Source organism: Kogia breviceps, chromosome 6 (assembly GCF_026419965.1).
Source record: "Kogia breviceps isolate mKogBre1 chromosome 6, mKogBre1 haplotype 1, whole genome shotgun sequence".
Classification (NCBI taxonomy): Eukaryota; Metazoa; Chordata; class Mammalia; order Artiodactyla; family Physeteridae; genus Kogia; species Kogia breviceps.
In genome coordinates, this window is record NC_081315.1 from 104,994,745 (window position 1) to 105,013,448 (window position 18,704).

Below are 18,704 nucleotides of genomic sequence, written 5' to 3' on the forward strand. Positions count from 1 at the left end.
CATAAAACATGACCTCTAGTCCTTAAACACAAAGGCCCCTGACTGTGGGTGATTTGTGCTTTTCAGCATATGCTCAGCTGTGCCAGCACTTCTGAGGGGGAGGTGGATGTGTGCTCCTGGCTGATGCTTCGGGTTGACCTTGGCCATCCCAGGGGAGACAGGTACACAGACCAGGAGCCCAAGAGTGTTCAGAATGTCTCCTCTTCTCATTGTTTGACTTAAAAATATGTTTACCTCCAGCTCTTGACAAATATAATACCGCTTCCATTTTTTATCTTGGGGTCCAGCAGCGAATTACCTCGATATTTGAACAGCCCTTAGCAGAATTCTGTGTTCTGGGCTAGGTGTTTGGAGATGGGAGATGCAGCTCACTCTGGATTTCATGAGGAGAAAAGGGCCAGAGTCTGCAGGGAGAGAGAGGAACAGCACTGGAGACAGAAAGGGACAGAAAAATGATGATAGAGATTGACCAGCTTTGTCCTTGAGGCAGTTTTTCCCAAGATTTCAACTTCAACTACTAAGAATAACTTCCCTCGGCTTATTGTGCCGTGGTGGTGTGACTTGGACACGTGGCATGACTTGGACTGTTCTGACCCGTCTCTCCATCTAGCTCGTTGGTTCAGCCCAGTGTCTTCTCATCCTCTGCTAGCCCTCCCTGGACCCAGTCTTCACAGAATTTGTCTCTTTTCAGGATTTTTGCAGATTTCCATATTCTCTCTGTGAAGAGGTCAAATTCACACCTGACTGAAAACCTCTGCATACTGCAATGTAGTACGCAATGCAGTATGTATTGTAGAAAACAAGTGTGAGGTTCTGTAGCACATCTGGCAGAATTGGCATTGCATGCCACACTGCTATCGTATAGAGCAGTGTTCTGGATAGCAGTTATGGGTTCCTTGTTGAACCCTACAAGGATCTTTGGAAGAAAAGAGCCCCCGGTCTGAATGTGGACAAGGGCTTGGAAGGAGCTCCAGAGAGAATAGGTAGCCAGGAAATACCAAGTAAGTAGAGAGCTCAGGACGCCGATAGCCCGCTGGAAAGGGAGCTCACCCCTTAGGTAGGTCCTAAAGTGTTGTCATAACGGACAGAAATGAAGAGACTCTGCGGCTCCTAATGCCAGTATTCAGGCTTTTTATTGACTGTACGATACATATGTAAAAGCTGCCAAGGCAGGAGACTGAGCGTTTTCTATTTTGAGGAATCAGCCTGCACTCGACTTAGAGAAAACACCTTTCCCATTCTTGTCACAGGAATTTTACGTTGAGTGAAAGAAGTCTTAAATTTCTTCTTTTCTAATGTATTTTTTTGCTGTGTCTTAGGGAGACATTTCCATTCACCATTTAGGTTTAGCTCCTTATACTCTGACCTCAAAAGTAAGGAATGATTCTGCTTGTATTAATTAGGAAAAAACCACAGTTGACACTTGAGCATCTGGGGGTTAGGGCACCGACCCTATGCTCAATAGCCAGCCCTCCGTATACACAATCCCTCCGTGTCCAAGATTCCTCTGTATCCATGGACTCAACCAATCGCAGAGCACGTAGTACTGAAGCACATATTTATTGAAAAATATCCATGTATAAGTGGACCCATGCAGTTCAAACCCATGTTGTTTAAGGAGCAACTGTATTTTCGACTCATGTCATATAGATGGCTAACTTTTGTAATATAAAAGCTGTCCTACAAACCAGTAAGAGGAAGATGTGAGGAGAGAATTCACAGACAGTATAAATAACTTAAAAATATAAAGGAGATGTCAGTCTCCTAATGAGAGAAATTAACATTGAAACTACTAGATTCAATTTTTCACCAGTGGCATTGGCAGAGATCCTAAAGTTGATCAAATGCTAATTGATTCACGTGGGCTTACAGGTGTCTAGTGCAAGTGTAAATTGGTACAACCCCTGCAGAGGGCAGTGCAGCTGCTATTATCAAAATGTCAAGTGAACATAACCCTGAGATTCCAGTTTTAGGACTTTATCCTGTAGATGCACTTTCACTGACACGGCATGACATGTACATTGCATCATGGTTTATAGTTGCAGAAGGCTGGAAATTTGTCAATGATATGTTACATAAATTATGATATATCCACACAGTGGAGCACTGCACTGTCATGTAAATATGAGTTCCTTATGAACTGATATGGAAAAATCTGTTATGCTGTTAAATAAAAAATGCAAAGTGCAGAACACCATGCATAGAATGCTAGAACTGCATAAGAAGGGCTGAGCCAGAGGGCTCCAGGGCTTCCCGATGAGGTGGGAGGCTTGTGTCTTCTTCATGGAATTCCATTGCTTCCAAGCACTCTTATCAGCAGCCGCCTGCCTTCGGTGTTCACTTGTTTAGGTTCCCCACTTGTAGCAGTAATTCTGGTTTAATATTTTATATTCTCTACTTGGGCAGAAAATTTCATACTGTTGAGTAGTCAGCATAACTTTCCTTTATTAGTTTGAAATTTTTGGAAGATCAACCTAAGTCCCATTACCTTTGTTTGCCACTGTATGTCCAGTAAAGATTATTTATTCAAGAACACAGAAGGTAAAACTCATATTTTTATTACTTCTCATATATTTCAGGGACAGACGTTTGCTTCAGCCTGCCCAGGTGTGTGACATCTTGAAGGGTGTCATTTTGGTCATCTGCTATTTTATGATGCACTATGTGGACTACTCCATGATGTATCACCTGATTAGGGGCCAGTCCGTCATCAAGCTCTACATCATCTACAATATGCTCGAGGTGAGTCCGGGCCCTCGTTTACCCACCAGGCAGTCCAGCGCCCCAGCCTGCACAGGCCTGGCCGGTGGCACACTGCTCCAAGCCTTCCAATACAGAACACTTTCCTGCAGGCTCTGGTAATGGTGCTTCTGGCCTCCATTGTTCATCCGGTCATTGGCAACCTTGTTAAATGCACATTCTGACTCATTAGGTCTGGGCTGGCTTTCTAACAAGATGGTGCTTGTGCTGCCGGCCCTGGGACGCACTGAGGGTAACAGGTCCTCGGGGCACAGTGTGTCCTCAAGTAGGGAAGAGGGGCACCTGCTGCCTGGACATTTCTGAGTCAGCGCTCCCTTGAGAATGTAAACTGTCAAATGGTAGAGAAATTTATCTTGCAGATTCATTGGAAACCCGTGTATACTTTTTGCTAGAATTTTTAAATTTATGAAGATGCTTTTAGGGTTATGTGTATGTTGGCTATAGTAGATTTATATTTTAAGTTGCTTTTGAATTTTCACACCAAGCAAGTAAACAATTTCCCAATTTCTCTAAGTACTTAACATTTTGAATACAATATGTCTTCCAAGTACGCTATGCTTTAAAGCAGTCATCATATGAAAATCTGCATTTATGTAAATTAACAGTTACACAAAGCAAAGAAAAACATGCTTTGCTTTATAGGCAGGAACTTCATAAGTCTTTTAGATAGTAAGCCAACCTGGGTTATATAATTAACCTCTGAGACTCAACTTGCGCTTTCCTATACTACTTTTTGGGGATACAAATAAGGTCTACCAGTCTTTTGAATTAGTCACAGACGGGCTTGTCCTGGCGAGTAGACACGTGGGGTGGGGTGGAGGCTGCTGGCCTTTCTGCCCTGAAGCTGTGCTGCCCGGGCAGCTGGGGGCTTTCCATCTCTTCGTAGAAGCCGCAGAACTCTAGCCTTCCCGGTTAGTCCTTAATTCATTGACTGGGATGATTTAAAAATCCCTCCCCAGTTTCCTGGTTGTAGGCTCTTTGCCGTACACTTGCTTTGCCCCGCCAAGTGTGGGCGTGTTTTGTGAAGCAGAGTAGCCATCCTGCTCTCGCCTCCCTCCCACAGAAGGAAAAGCCCAGGCCTCCCGTCCTCCCCGGCCGCGTGGGTGGCTCTCCGTGCCAGCACCCCACTAATCTCCTCCATGCCTTCCCTCCCGGGGGATTGCAGGTGACCGGGCTCCTCCCTACTTCCAAACTTAAGGCAGACACCTCCTGATTTACACGGCACTCTACAAGGTGGCGGTACTACCGTTACTAGGAAACAGGGCAAGCAGGGGATCCATGATTTGCTGATCAAAGTGGCGTAAATACTTATTCACTGTGTAGACTAGAGTTGATGCGTGGTTTCAGCATAGTGTAGAAGAGTCCAGGCTCTAGTGTAGCGATAACTACCTCCAGTCCTGGTTATCCTGCACATGGCTGCCTGTTGCTGAATGACTAACCTTCAGCTTCTCATCTGAAACGGAGGTACTAGGGAAATTAGTAGGATTACATGAGACAGCCCATAGAAGGGGCTTAGCACAGACCACGCATGTGGTAGGAGCTCCCTAAATGGTAGCGATTCATCCCTTCATTCGGCAGATATTCAACCAACACTCCCTACATGCCAAGATCCCGAAGATCCAGAGATGAACAAAGCCTAGTCCCCTGGAGCTTATATTCTACAGGTGGGAGAGAGGCGGTAAACAAGGAGGTATTTGGAAATAACAAATAACCGTCATGAAGAAGAACACGGTAATAGTTAGAGACCACGGGAGCCACAAAAGACTGGATGGTCTGGGAAGGTCCTGTCTTAGAATGTGACTGAATCCTGAATGATAAGCCCTCCTTTCTTCTTTTTTTATGTGCTTCTCTTTATTTATCATACTGTATTCATGGAGATCAGAACTTGAAAATGTCTTTAGGAAGCAAATCTGCTTATTGTATTCTTATATGATAAACCTCAAACAAATTACAGCTGTTGTTATTTACCGATATTAGGTGTGAGTAGAGTGGGTCAAATGATATATTTGTCCTAAAGGATTTAAGTTTGAATCCTGAATTTGAATTCAGAGAGCTTTAAAACCAGAGGAACTGTGATTTTGATGTATCCTCTCCCTTTTATTTTTGCTACTAAAACTTTTCTTGTTACAAACAGAGTTTACTAGACAAAGTCTAATTCAGATAATACAAAACTTGAGCACTCATTGTGTGTCAGAGAATAAGGAAATGTAAGTGAAGAAGTAAATAAAGATCCTGCTCTCTTTTGGAGCCTAGCTTCTAGTAGGATTTAAAAAGTGAGATTTCCAGTATTTGAGTTCACCTCTGAATTTTAGTAACATATTCAAATGGAATATCAAGAAACACCTTAACAAAATTTTTCTCTTTAGGTAGCAGATCGTCTGTTTTCATCATTTGGACAAGATATATTAGATGCTCTCTATTGGACAGCAACAGAGCCCAAAGAAAGAAAAAGAGCCCACATCGGGGTGATTCCTCACTTTTTCATGGCCGTTCTCTATGTCTGTATCCTTTTAGACGTCTCGGAAATTCCAACCATCAATGCATATTTTACATTATTCAATTTGGTTAGCTGTTTCTCAGATTTAAAGATGTGTGTGTGTGTCTGTATCCTGAAGACTAATGTGAACCCTCTGCTTTCTTTTGAGAAATTGCTTATAATAGTACAGTTGACCCTTGAACAACACAGGGGCTAATTCAAGTATAACTTACAATTAGCCCTGTGTATCCAAGGATTCAAGCAACCACAGACCATTTAATACTGTAGTATTTACTATTGAAAAATATATGCGTATAAGTGGACTCATGCGGTTCACACCCATGTTGTTCAAGGGTCAGCTGTAATTGTAAATTAATTTAGAGAGTCTCATGTGTACATGACCCTTTGAACTGCTAGAAAATAGTTCTTTTCTCAGTGTAACTGATTATAAGGAAGGATTTTAGAATAAAGGGATACTATGTTTATACATATTTTAGATTTATATAGATCTATATAACTTTTTCATACATATATTAGAATTTTTTTGAAATTATCTTTAAACCTATGAATTCTTTGTTTTAACCTTCAGCTTAAAATGTATACAATTCGTCTAGAAATAAAATTTGAAATTGATTAGGGAGGAATTTTTGAGCTTTTATGTCTCCCTCCTTCATCTCCTTCTGAAAGCTTTTCTTTTGGAGAGTAAATGCTTTACTATATAGCACGGTGTGCACATGTGTGTATGTATATTTACACACACATGCATGCCTACACTTAAGGTCCATATGGGATCAGGACTCGTTCAAAGGAATGTGTCTTGTGATTTTTTTTTTCTGTACTGTCTCTGAAAGAGCAATGCTTGAAAGAATTGGATTAATATTTGGGAAGTTAAAGGACTATGTGGGAAAAATTTCTGTGGAGAGTAAAATCTTGTTCCAAGTATAATGAAGTAAAAAGTTACTGTTCTAATTTAAATAATCTATTCCATATGTAATATGAGTATAATTCTGCAGCTTGTGGATGTCTTCAAAACTGACATCTGAAGAAGAATCTTAATTATCAGACATTTCTTATTGTCTTATATTCCCCACCCGCTGCAGAACCAGAGAGGAAAATCAGTTCCAGACTAACTTTTACTTTGTGTTCTCTTCTATTTTAGAATGCAAATTATCTTAATTCACAATGTATATATCTAGATCTCTCCTTTCAGTATTTACCATAATTTATTCCATTTATTTAATAAACTTTTCTGAGATCCTATTTCCCAAGCATTGTACCAAATGCCAAAGATCCAGAAAGAAGAAGACAGCTGTTTTCCAGGACTCACAGTCTAAATGACTGGATTCATTTCTGCTTTTGTTTTGTTTCATATGAGTTGCACACATATTATCCCATCAAATTTATATCAACTATAGCTAATAGGGAAGTTACAAAGATAATAAAATACTTACGTAAGACTTGATTTAGAAAGCATAGTCATCTTTTTTCCCCATTATAAACTTGCAAGATTTTATAGCATTATCTATTAATATAAACTGAAAACAGACTTAAGTTTTTTCCTTGACATCACTTACTGCTAGTTTTGCATGCGATCCTTATAATGGTTCAGGCAACAACTCTCAACGTGGCTTTTAACTCACACAACAAGTCCCTGCTTACTATTATGATGTCTAATAATGTAAGTATGAGATTTTATTTTACATTTTTGAGGTTATATGGTACTTTAACAGCAGTATTCTGAATGGGAAAAAATTATTTTTTCTAAATGTTATTTATCCTCTAAGAAGTTTTATATGTAGCATGTCCATTTTAAAAACTGTGTTAATGATGAAGATATTTGTGTTTACTATTTCAGTTTGTTGAAATTAAAGGAAGTGTTTTCAAGAAGTTTGAAAAGAACAATCTTTTTCAAATGTCAAATAGCGGTATGTACAATCAGATTCTACTTGCAGCTTTATGCAGTGTTATTTTGTAACTTATTCTGAAACTCTAATGTCACGTTTCCTACGGGCCACTGTTTTCTTTGACTTAGGCTGTGCTTTCTTTATTCTCTCAACATCTTTACTAAGTTGTTTTTTATCATTATTTTGGTTATTGTAATCTCAGAATGTTTAAGATAGTAAAAAATTACAGGTATTTGTATCGCACCTTACCATAGTTTCAGAAGCTTCTCATTGATCCAGAAATTTCTTAGGAGCAGCTGATATTATTCCATTTTACAGATGTGAAAGTTGAAACAGAGAGTAATTTGACTTCCCTAAGGTCACTCACTTAGCTACTAAGAGAATTCTGATGGTAAACCTCAGATTGGCTCTTAGTTCTCGGCTTTTTCAGTTGTGCCTTACCACCTCCTTTCTAATTCTAAGATGTATGAGGGCACCAAATTTATCCCCAGAAACCTTATCTTACATAGTTAGGATAATCATAGCAGCACAGTGTCTTGGTTCTCAAGGTGTGGCCCATGGAACCCTGGAGGGGAGTCCCAAGACCCTTCCAGGGAGTCTGCAAAGTCAAAACTGTTTTCATAAGAATATGAAGACATTACTTATCTCTTGCACCATGTTGCCATTTGCACTATGGTGGAAAACAGGGGTGAAAAAGCCAGTGAGAGATCACCACGCGCCCACTGGAATGGCTAGTCCTGAGGCTGCCAGTGTGTGTCAGTGATGCTGGGGAGTGCCCCGCACTGATGGTGGATGTGAAGTGCTGCAGCTGCTCTGGGAAACCTTTTGGCGGTTTCTTACGCAGTTAACACATTCACCTACCCTATCACTCACCAGCGGGAGCACAGTTTCACAAAAGGACTTGTACTTGTAAAGAATTGTTATGGCAGCTTTATTCATAGCCCGAAACTGGGAACAACCCAAATCCTCCCATTAAGAAGAAAGCAGATAAATAAATTTTGGTATATCTACACTGTGGGACACTATTCAGCAGTTAGGGAGAACTACGTATACTCAGCTACATGGATGAATCTCAAAAGCCTTATGCTGAGTGAAGAGAGGCCAGACACAAATAAGTACCTACTGTCTGATTTCATACTTATGAGGTTTATGATCAGATAAAGTTAATTTATGACGATAGAAATAAAAGAGTGATTACTTACTGGGGGTGGGGTTGACTGGGAGGGGTGCAAGGAAACTTACTGTAGTGATGGAGCTGTTCATATTTTAGTTATGGGAATGGTGGCATAGCTTATGCATTCATCAAAACTCAATCAAATTGTACACTTAAAAGTAAAATTTCACTGTACATAAATTTTGCTGTATGTATATTAGACAAGGAAAATAATGGCATATGAATATATTAAAGCAAAGGAGTGTTTAGAATTATAGGAGATTTGATAACTAGGCAAAGAACAGAAAGAGCTGATGAAACACTTTAGACAGTTCTGTGGAGCAGTGATAGACCTTAGATCTCAGAGCTCTGAAGGGCAGTTGGCACGGTGTCATTCTGTGCAGTAACATTCTTTCAAATGTGTGCTGCCAAGCTCTACATTTGAAATGAAAGAGGAGGGGAGGGATAGGAGGGGAGGGGCATGCTCTTCTCAGCTTCAGGAGTTAACTCTAGAATATATTGCTTCAACTATAAGAATTTCACTTGTAGCAGAAATCATATTATTTCTATTTAAATTAATAACCTGGTTTGAGTAGGCACTCTCTGTAGAGCTTTAAACTAGACATGCAGATCTTTAAGTTATAAGCGTTTTCAGTCTTTATGTATCGTGAGGAGGAGATTGTGAACGATTTTCAACCTTACCGCCAGTATGTTGATGTAATTAATATCCCTTTTTCCTTTCTTTTATAAACAAGTCCCCCAAATTTTAATCTCTCAGCTTAGAAGGATAAGGAATTCAATATTTCAGTTCTAAGAAAACTCTAAAAACAGTAGCATATTAATAAAGTAATGCATGTGAGTCTATAAGGAATTCAGAAGTATATTTTGGCTTAAAATGGTTAGTAATCAGCATGAAAAGTTTTGCTTTTTGTTAGAGGTAAAATAATTCACGTTACAATGCAGGGTGATCTGCATTGTACCCCCTTCAGTCTCCCTTCAAGTTTTATGAGAAATTAATTTTACCTAAGGAAGATTTTTAAAACCTGTTCCCAAGTAAGAAAAAAATCTGTCGTGGACAATTTCGCTGATGTTGCAGGTGGTGCTCAGGTATTAAGTGAATAGGTAAGGAGTCACTCAACGCCTGCCTTTCACGTGGTGACTGAGTTTATTGCCTCCTCCACACCCCCACCCCCCCACCCCTGTGCATTAGCAGCTGTGAAATGAGAGCCAGTCCATAGGATGCTGCCGGTCACACACCAGCTATTTCTTTCCCTGTGAATTTCCCTGGGAAACTGAGCTGCCGTGTACATGGGATCAGATTTAGTAACTCATGCTAGTTTAATGTTGAAAACTTGGTTTGGAAATTTTAGAGTGACTTTATCCCTTTCCGTTTCTTGCCTGACTATACGTTGTCTTTAGGGGAATTACCTGAGGACACACGAAATAGAGTTTATTTAATAAAACCCAATTTTTTTAACATTTTGTCCTTTCTTCCACATCATGTCATTGTAAGCCCCAGCTGAGCATGGAACCTAGACCTTTGTGACCTGGGTTCTTAAAATGAAATTTTTTACATAGCTGTTAACCCACTGACAATGTGAACTGTACATTCAGAAAGATCCTGCAGGAGTTACATTGGTCTGAAGTAAGGTTCCAGCTCAGGGTGATTCTGTTTAACTCTCTTAACATAAGCCTGTGTACCTGCATTAATTTGAATGACTGTTGGAAATAAAAGAGTCACTCATTGCACATTTATATTGTGACTGTAAATATGTTAGAGTATATCCCTGTTAGTGGTGACTTAGAAGAGGAAAAAGGAGCTTAATAATTTGAATATCAGAAATATTTTTAAAGCATTAATCACCCGTGTTTTTAAGCTCATTAATAAAGATTAAGAGGAAACATTCCCATTTTGGTAGGAGTTTCACTTTTTAATTAATGTGAGTTCAATCCAAGTCAAAACTGTGTTCTGAAGATGAGATATGATGTAAATACGTCGTGGATTGCATTATTAATATTGTAAATAGATAAATCATTCAATCAACAACATATTTACATCTTATCATTATTAGAATCTATTATTCTAAAAATGTTACTTCTTTATGTAGGATTTTATTTTATTGCGGAGGAACTATGTCAGAATTTCGGTATACTTTAGTGATGCTCAAATTTTAAAAGTCAAATCTCTGTGAATTATTTAAATGTACAAAAAATAACATTGTCAAAGTACAAGAATGAAACATAGTGGGATTTTTTTAATAGCCACATACATAGCAGCCTCATTTTCATAGTTAGATTGATAAATGAGTGCTTTTTTATTGTGTTTTTAATCTTCAAACTTATCACCTTTCACGTCCCTCATAGTGTAAAATTGCATTTATCTACCAGAATTTATCAATTTTTATTAATCTCTACAGAATTTTGAAATAGTCTGCTTTTCTGAAATCTGTTTGACCTTAAACATCCCCCTAATAAAATGGAGTTTTTCCCCTTTTATCAGTATTCTTAGAATTGAAATGACTACAGGTTTCCTCTATGCCAGCAGCTAGAATCAGATATAATTAATTTAAACACTGCTCTTGTTTTTGTTTTATTATATATAAGACTTCATAAAAATTATGTTGGCTTATCTCAAATACTATTTTAAATTTCACAAGGCAGTTTCTTTCCAGATAATTCTGCAGTGAACCAAGTCAGTATCATGGAAAGTGGAAAGGTCAGAAATAAGTAAATTTCTTCGCTAAATTTGTTAAAGGAAATTAGAAATCCAAAGGGCTTAGCACACATATAGATGTAGCTCTCTGAATAACTGTACAGAATTCCAACTGAAAGTACATGGACAAATTTAATTAGTCCCATGAATTAAAGTAGCAGAGAATACATTTTATTTAGATTATGATAGAAATTATTCGAAGACAGGCTTTTCTCAGCTTCTTTTAACCTATAATCCCTTTTGAAATCACAGAATAAGTTGAAAATGTGATCTAGAACTAGTCACAACATGTGTGCTTTACACTCCACAGTGTGCTCCCTTGCAATTCTGCAGTGCCTTTCGAGGGGGCACGCCTGTTCTCTCCACCTGAAGACTCACTGTGCTGTGAGCTTATACCTCAAAACATGGCATTTCATAAGAAATAATGCTATGGATTCATAATAGAACAGCAAATTGTGCCCCCTGGCCTTTGAAGAAGTAAAGGTACAGCTCAGACTCCTCACAAATAGGGTCTAGGAGCCGAGATACCCTAGAAAAGAGGTACTGCTACTAACTAGAGAGAGTTCAGGAATTTAGGGAAGAAGACACATTCCTAAATTCCGGAATTTAGGGAAGAATTTAGGGAAGAAGCCAGCTCACTTACAGAGGTCAAGGTTTAGCTGTAGAATAAAAGTCCAAATCATTTGCTCTAGAGTGACAGGGAATGGTGGAAATCAGAAAGGAAGAACAAAGGTGCCCCAGGAAGGACTTCAGAGTGAAACTGAAATGCAGAGGGCCGTAGGGGGTCCCACGGTTGAATTCCTGAGATACTAAATTTATTAGGGAAATGACAGATGTATACAGGCTTTTGAGATGGACACTGTATGCATGATGGCTTCTAGCCACAGCCCTACCATTGCATAGACCCAACACGTGGATGTACCAGACTTAACGCAGACATAGATTTATTTCATTCCATTTTTTGGTTACATAGTATCTTAGACTCTGATAAGAAGATAACAGTTTCAAAAATGAAATGTGTAAACTAGCCTTTAGCAGGAATTTACTTATTTGCTTTTATTAAATTCATTCAGACTAAGCTCAGAATACTTAGTAACTTACGGTAAATATCATGAAACCTAATTTTTTGCTTGTTTTGTTCCCCTAAGTTCCACATATATCCTTAGTAATGCTATTGTAATACTAGCACTTTCTTAGCTGAAGGATTCATCAGGTCAGTGCTTGTATACTTACTATTTACCAGATCGGAAATAGTCTGGGAAGCAGGGGTTTTATGTTACCCAAAGTCTTATATTTTACACTCTTCTATTATTTCTTCTTCTATAAAATGAAAACAGTTTTCTTAAAGACCACTGGAGGGCTTTGCAGAATTGCAAGGAAGCACACTGTGGAGTGTAAAGCACACATGTTGTGACTAGTTCTAGATCACATTCCCAAACACCACTGGAGCAGTCTGACTCAATATGAGCAGATTGATGGCTTGAATATTTTTTGAAGTCTGTAGAAAACTGGAATTTCCATACTAGAATTATGCTGGTGAAAGAAGTAGATGGCTTACCAACGTAGCACCACCCTACATATAATTGTACAGACATTTTATATATATTTTATAATATATTAATTTTACACACATTGACATGTATAATTTCATCATGCTCTGACTAAAAGAAAGTTATTTTAGATACATACTATATAATTGTTATTTATATACAATTTGTTATATATCTACTATTTGTATGTTAAATTTTTTTTCAGATATTAAAGAACGATTCACAAATTATGTGCTTTTGCTAATAGTGTGTCTAAGAAACATGGAACAGTTTTCTTGGAATCCAGGTAAGTAACTCTTAACAAATACAGTGCCTTCCAATTTTACTCTTGAACCAAAAATCATTCTCTTCCATGGAATAAAATGAATATTGCAGAAAACTTCAAAATTTTTAGCTGTTCAGCTCTTTGGGTGTTGGAAATAACCATTCCAGTAGGACAGATTGAGTGTGCTCTCTGTGGTATGGTGGGAGCCAGACCACGTGCCATGGTGTTTGGCCCGTCATTTCCTGTGAGCCACACAGCATCTCTAGAGCTGTGTACCCAGTGGGTGAGTGGACCCTGTCGAGCACTGCAGCTTCCAGGCCTCTTTGCTGATTTTTCTAACTGTAGTGTGCTGTGGTAATCTAAATACAGTCAGATCTTTTTCATTTTACGGTTCACCAGAAGAACTTTTACTCTTTACTAAAATTTATCTTTTACTCATTCACTGCCTATGAATTAGCATTTTGAATAAAGATAAATTAAAGGAATATAATGTAAAGCAGTAAATTTTGTTACTTACACTCTCTGAATCAAGGCTGGCAAGGAAGTTGTTGAGATTCCATGAATTTTCATCAGTCATTCCGCTAGCAGACATTCACTAAGTATATGTTATGTGCTGGGCACTGGCACAGGTAAGAAGAACTAAGATGTGCGTAGGAATCACAAGCTAATAGAGGAAATAGATAGGTAATTATAACGCAGTCTGGTGGTGCTGAAGTCAGCTTGGTGGGAAATGATCAGGTATCTCAAGTTATTTAGAAGTTTTTACGTCTGACATTTCTGTATAACCTTGTTCTTAAGCATCGAGGTCATGTTTTGCAATTTAGTACCCCCAATGCCGTGCATGTTATAGGTATTTAATAACTTCTTGTTAGTTTTCAGGTGTGTGTGAAATATCAGAAACAGATGTAAAATGAGATATATGACCTTGGAAATATATTTCCAGAAATTATTTTCTTGTAGAAAGCATACAGTCAAATGTTATATCTTAACAGTGGCTTGACATCTCATCTGAATAGATCCAAAGGCTACTTGACCTGTGGTAGCAAAGCCCCTCCTCCACACTCACACGCACCTAGATTCTCTGCATAGCTGGATTCTTGCCTTATAACTAAGTCAGCTAACAGGATGTCCCTGAGAGGCAGTAACGGGCGAGTGTGGCTGGTCCCAGCAGAGCCCGCGTGGGATCAGCAGGCCCGAAACAGCGGCATTGTCGCGCCCCAGGACAGTAATCCCTAAACCTGCTGACAGCTGGATGTTTAAAGTCGTGTTCTCATTTGTACTTGACTTTCAACAAGTTATCTTAGTTTTCTTTGCGAGTATGATAAGAGGAACACTTCTTTGTTGGTAAATTCATTCTTTCACTCTTTGTTTTTGCTTTTGTTTTTTTTTAGGTTTTTAAAAAAAATTTTTTTTGAACCAAATACCTCTTAAGGAAGCTTACCCTAAATTCCCAAGATGATGAATAACATAAAAATAGTACAAGCTTTCCTGTAAGCCGGGCCCATTGCTATGTACTTTATATCATTGTCTCATTTAATTCTCATAATGGTGAAGTGTAGATACTTTTATCTTGTAGATGAAGAAACTGGAACTTAGGTAATTGCCAGCATCATCTAGCCAGTCAGTGGCAGAGTTTATTGTTGAAAGAGGTTCCCCGATTCCCCAAACCTCAACAGGATGTCAAACTCCCTAAGACTGCCTTGTCTTGTCAGCAGGCAGGGCCCCAGCTGTGCTCTCTTCCACCCCACCTTCCAGCTGCCCAGGTGCTGGATTGCTACAGGTCCCTGCCAACAATTCTGATCCTTTCCTTGCTCTGTCCCACTCTTAGTATCCTTCTTCAAGGTCTAAGGAGGTTATCATCTGTTGGCATTTTTTTGTCAGGTACTTGGTACTGATTTGACGTTCTAATAAATATGGTAAAGGTGAGCAAATCTGACAAATTACATCTGTATGACAGTGAAATAAATGATTGATCAGTATCTTTAAGTCTTAGTGATCAAGGAGGGAAATAAATTTGTTGTTGACTTCAACACATGTTCCTAGTAGTTATTTACCATCACATTAAGGCAGCCAGAGAGTTTTACAAGGAGCCCGCTTAGTTCACCATCCCACCAGTCCTCCCGTGCTGGTCCGGGAAGGAAGCCAGGGGCTCTGTTCACCACTGTGGCCCCTTCGGTAGGGGTTGGCACAGAGGAAGCACAGAATAAATATTTGTTGAATGACTTATCCTTTATCTGGATAAAATAGGGCTCTTCTGATAATTGAATGCTGGTTCTCTCTCTTTTATCACTTATTGAAAACATTATAGTTTTGCCCTGTGGAGATTGCAGGTTTCTGTGGTGGCCTGTGATAGGATATATTATGGATTCTGTTCATATTAAGAGATTTAATTGTCTCTCTTCTCCCCTACTTTATAGATCATCTCTGGGTGTTGTTTCCAGATGTCTGTATGGTGGTTACATCAGAAATAGCTGTGGATATTGTAAAACATGCCTTTATCACAAAGTTCAATGACATTACTGCAGATGTATGTATTTTAATAAGCAATTCAGTGTTTGGTGTTGACTTCTGGTTAATATTATAAAGTTGTAGAAGAACAAGTTTAAGTTTACTGCATTTATGAAGAAAAATAGAAAAGTACTACTATAAAGTTAGAATTATAATTTTAAATTTCTAAAAATAGTTGTACTACTGAAAGTACATTATTTCAATATTAAACAGTTCTGGTTCTATACATTTGGGTAGAGGTATAGATTGACCAGTAGTTGAGATCAGGGTGTCACTAACTCAAAACCATTATAAACTGTTAATAACCATCATAATCTGTCTACTTAAACTGTTTAAAAATAACATTGTTTCTATTTAAAACATTAGATATCAAAACTTCTCTCTCTGCCTAGATTGTTTAATATTTTATTTTAAAATTGATTCTTTTTCTGTGATTATGAATAGGTTTCTGATAAGTCCTAGAAGACAAGAACCTTATATTTTTCTAGTGAAAGCATTTGCTGGAACTTTGAGAGATTTGTTTTATATTATAACCAGGTATTCTATAGAATTTCCAGAAATAGAAATGGGGCTGTAGGCTTGTTGTAAACAACGTAGGCAAGTTTTCTAGTGCAGTCCTCATTCCTACCTCAGGCCCAAAATGAATAGTAATTTCACCAGTTATCTAGATTTGGTTTGGTTGTGCTTTTGTCTTACTCTGATGCTTACTGTTTTATTTCGAAAGGCAAAGACTTAAAATGTAATGCAGTTGCAGCTGCTACAATGTGATGATTGGATTATGGGATTTCTGAATGTTTTAATATACTGGAATAAAATATAATTTTGCACTTTTTTGCATAAATGGTGATAAAGTAATTTTACCCTTTACTCTCTTGGCTTCCTCAAAACAAGAATCCCTTTTCATGGGATCATTTTCTCAGCAACATAAGTCAAAACTAATAGGCTTGATTCTAATACTTAGTGCAGTTTTTAGTGGAATACAAGTGCCTTCATAACTATGTTCTCTAACTCAGCTTTATATCATGTTTAGCATTCATTTTTCTAAGAAGGCATCATTATCATTAGATATACAGTAATAACAATTTTTAAAGTGTTCATTTAATTTAAATTTTCAGAATTATTTTCTGTGCCTTACACTACTTAAAATATAACCACTCCTCCCCAAATTCTAAACTCTCAGAACCCTAATCGTTGAGTATTTATCCCTCTTTAAGAGAAACCTTTACAAAGCCTGTGAACTTACCAGTTGGGGGAATTGAGGCTATGTTTTACCCTTGTTGTAGGAAAATGAATAAGAGAAAAACTACCCAGATGTCGCTTAGTTCTTAGCACCTTCTTCCTGGCTAGTTATTGAACATCTTATCTACAAGGTAAATCTTTCCACGTTGTATGTTTGCACTATATTACTTAATATTTCATTCTTACTTGTCTTTAGGTCTACAGTGAATATAGAGCCAGCCTTGCTTTTGACCTTGTTAGCAGTCGACAGAAAAATGTGAGTATTATATTGAAGACATAGTCTGAAGTTAACTGAACAATGGCTTAATTCAGCATGGGATATTAATTAAGGGAAAGCTAGGTAAACTTCCTACTTATCTCTGTTCTTGACACTAAATGTTTACAAAATAATAAAAATAATACTAATATGTAACATCATAGGGTATGATTTCTGCAGTGTTGTAATAGTTATGCAACTTTGTATTTTAAACTTCTTATGAACATTTAGATTGCCATATCATTTTACTAAATTACATTATAAGTGCTAGCTTCTCTTCTTGCTCACATCCTCACCTGTTTATAACATTTGCTGGTGATGAGTGAATTGTACTTTTTAAATGCTATTTAATCCCGTAAATTCTTTTATCCTTTCTCTGTCTAGGCATATACTGATTACAGTGATTCTGTGGCACGGAGGATGGGGTTTATTCCTCTCCCACTAGCTGTTTTAGTAAGTCCATACTTCTTTTCCCTTTTTTATGACGAGATGACTGTCATTACAGAATATTAATAAATGGATTATCAATAAGTTTGTTTTAAAAGGACTTGATATAAAAATTAAAGGTACATGACTTAGAAGGAAATTTTGTTTTATAGTATTTTCCTTTTGGATTTTGAGCCATCCAATAGGTAAATGATATTAAGACTCTATTTTATGTAATGGCTTTCCTGACAAGGAGAATATTCATTTTTGCTTATTCATTTGGCAACGATTTTTCTTTTAGAGTGGAAATACCTAGTGGTAGGCACTGATGTGGCCACTGTCATACATATTGGTGGAAGTATAAGTTGATCCAATGTTTCTAAAGGGCACTGTGACGGTATTATGCTTTGTGAAGTAATTCCAGTTCTAGGAATTTATCCTAAGAAAATAGTTATAAAAGGCACATGATGATTTATAGGCAAGGTTATGCATTGCAGTGGCATTTATAGTAGTAAAAATTTGGCAACAGATGAAATAGATTAAATAAATATGGTATGCACAAATGAAGAAATATTCTGTGTTCATTATAAGTACTACTTCTTAAATTTTTTCCAGAGTTTTTACGAGGAGATTTTCTGCTGTTATACACAGGAAATATCATATGTATTTTTAAATAATAGCACTGAAATTTACTAGATCAACCCAAAAAATTAGTCATCAACTTCTGATATTTTAATGAATTGCTCAGAACAGCCTTGCATATAGTTACTATAATATTTAATTAAGGCTGTAATAATGTTAATTAAGATTTGCTGGCTGCACTTATATATGATTATATTCTTTTTTGGGCGTTTTGGGTTTTTTTTTATTTTTGGCTGTGTTGGGTCTTTGTTGCTGCACGTGGGCTTTCTCTAGTTGCCGCAAGCAGGGGCTCTACTCTTAGTTGGGGTGCATGGGCTTCTCACTGCAGTGGCTTCTCTTGTTGCAGAGCATGGGCTCTAGGTGCGTGGGCTCTGGTAGTTGTGGCTCGTGGGTCTAGAGCGCAGGCTCAGTAGTTGTGGCTCACAGGCTTAGATGCTCTGCAGCATGTGGGATCTTCCCAGACCAGGGCTCGAGCCTGTGTCTCCTGCTCTGGCAGGCAGATTCTTAACCACTGTGCCACCAGGGAAGTCCCTGTATTCCTTTTTGGCTACCTATTCTCATATCAAAACAAGTGCAACCGTCTTTTTGTCAAAGGACATCTGAAGTTCTCTTACAATGCAGAGTCCCATAGAAATTAACTAAGAGATGTATAAAGAAGTTGTAGATTATACTAACTGTAGTTTTGACCAGCTTGCCTAACTTTTTTTTAGAGGATGGATGATCAATAGATTTAATGTTATTTAAACTTCAGCAGGACTCTTCTAATAACTACATCCTAAATGTTTTCAGTTGTATTAGGAGCTTGTTTTTAT

The 18,704-nt window shown here is 37.9% G+C and overlaps 1 protein-coding gene across 1 annotated transcript in view; it reads left to right on the forward strand.

The window, feature by feature from the left end:
* TAPT1 (transmembrane anterior posterior transformation 1) overlaps positions 1–18,704 on the forward strand; it is a 61,539-nt gene that overhangs the window by 32,492 nt on the left and 10,343 nt on the right. Inside the window, exons 4-11 of the mRNA XM_059067240.2 lie at positions 2,580–2,742; positions 5,127–5,262; positions 6,817–6,914; positions 7,092–7,161; positions 12,762–12,842; positions 15,239–15,348; positions 16,765–16,824; positions 17,209–17,277. Coding sequence (XP_058923223.1) covers positions 2,580–2,742; positions 5,127–5,262; positions 6,817–6,914; positions 7,092–7,161; positions 12,762–12,842; positions 15,239–15,348; positions 16,765–16,824; positions 17,209–17,277 — 787 coding nt within the window. The remainder of the gene's footprint in view (positions 1–2,579; positions 2,743–5,126; positions 5,263–6,816; positions 6,915–7,091; positions 7,162–12,761; positions 12,843–15,238; positions 15,349–16,764; positions 16,825–17,208; positions 17,278–18,704) is intronic.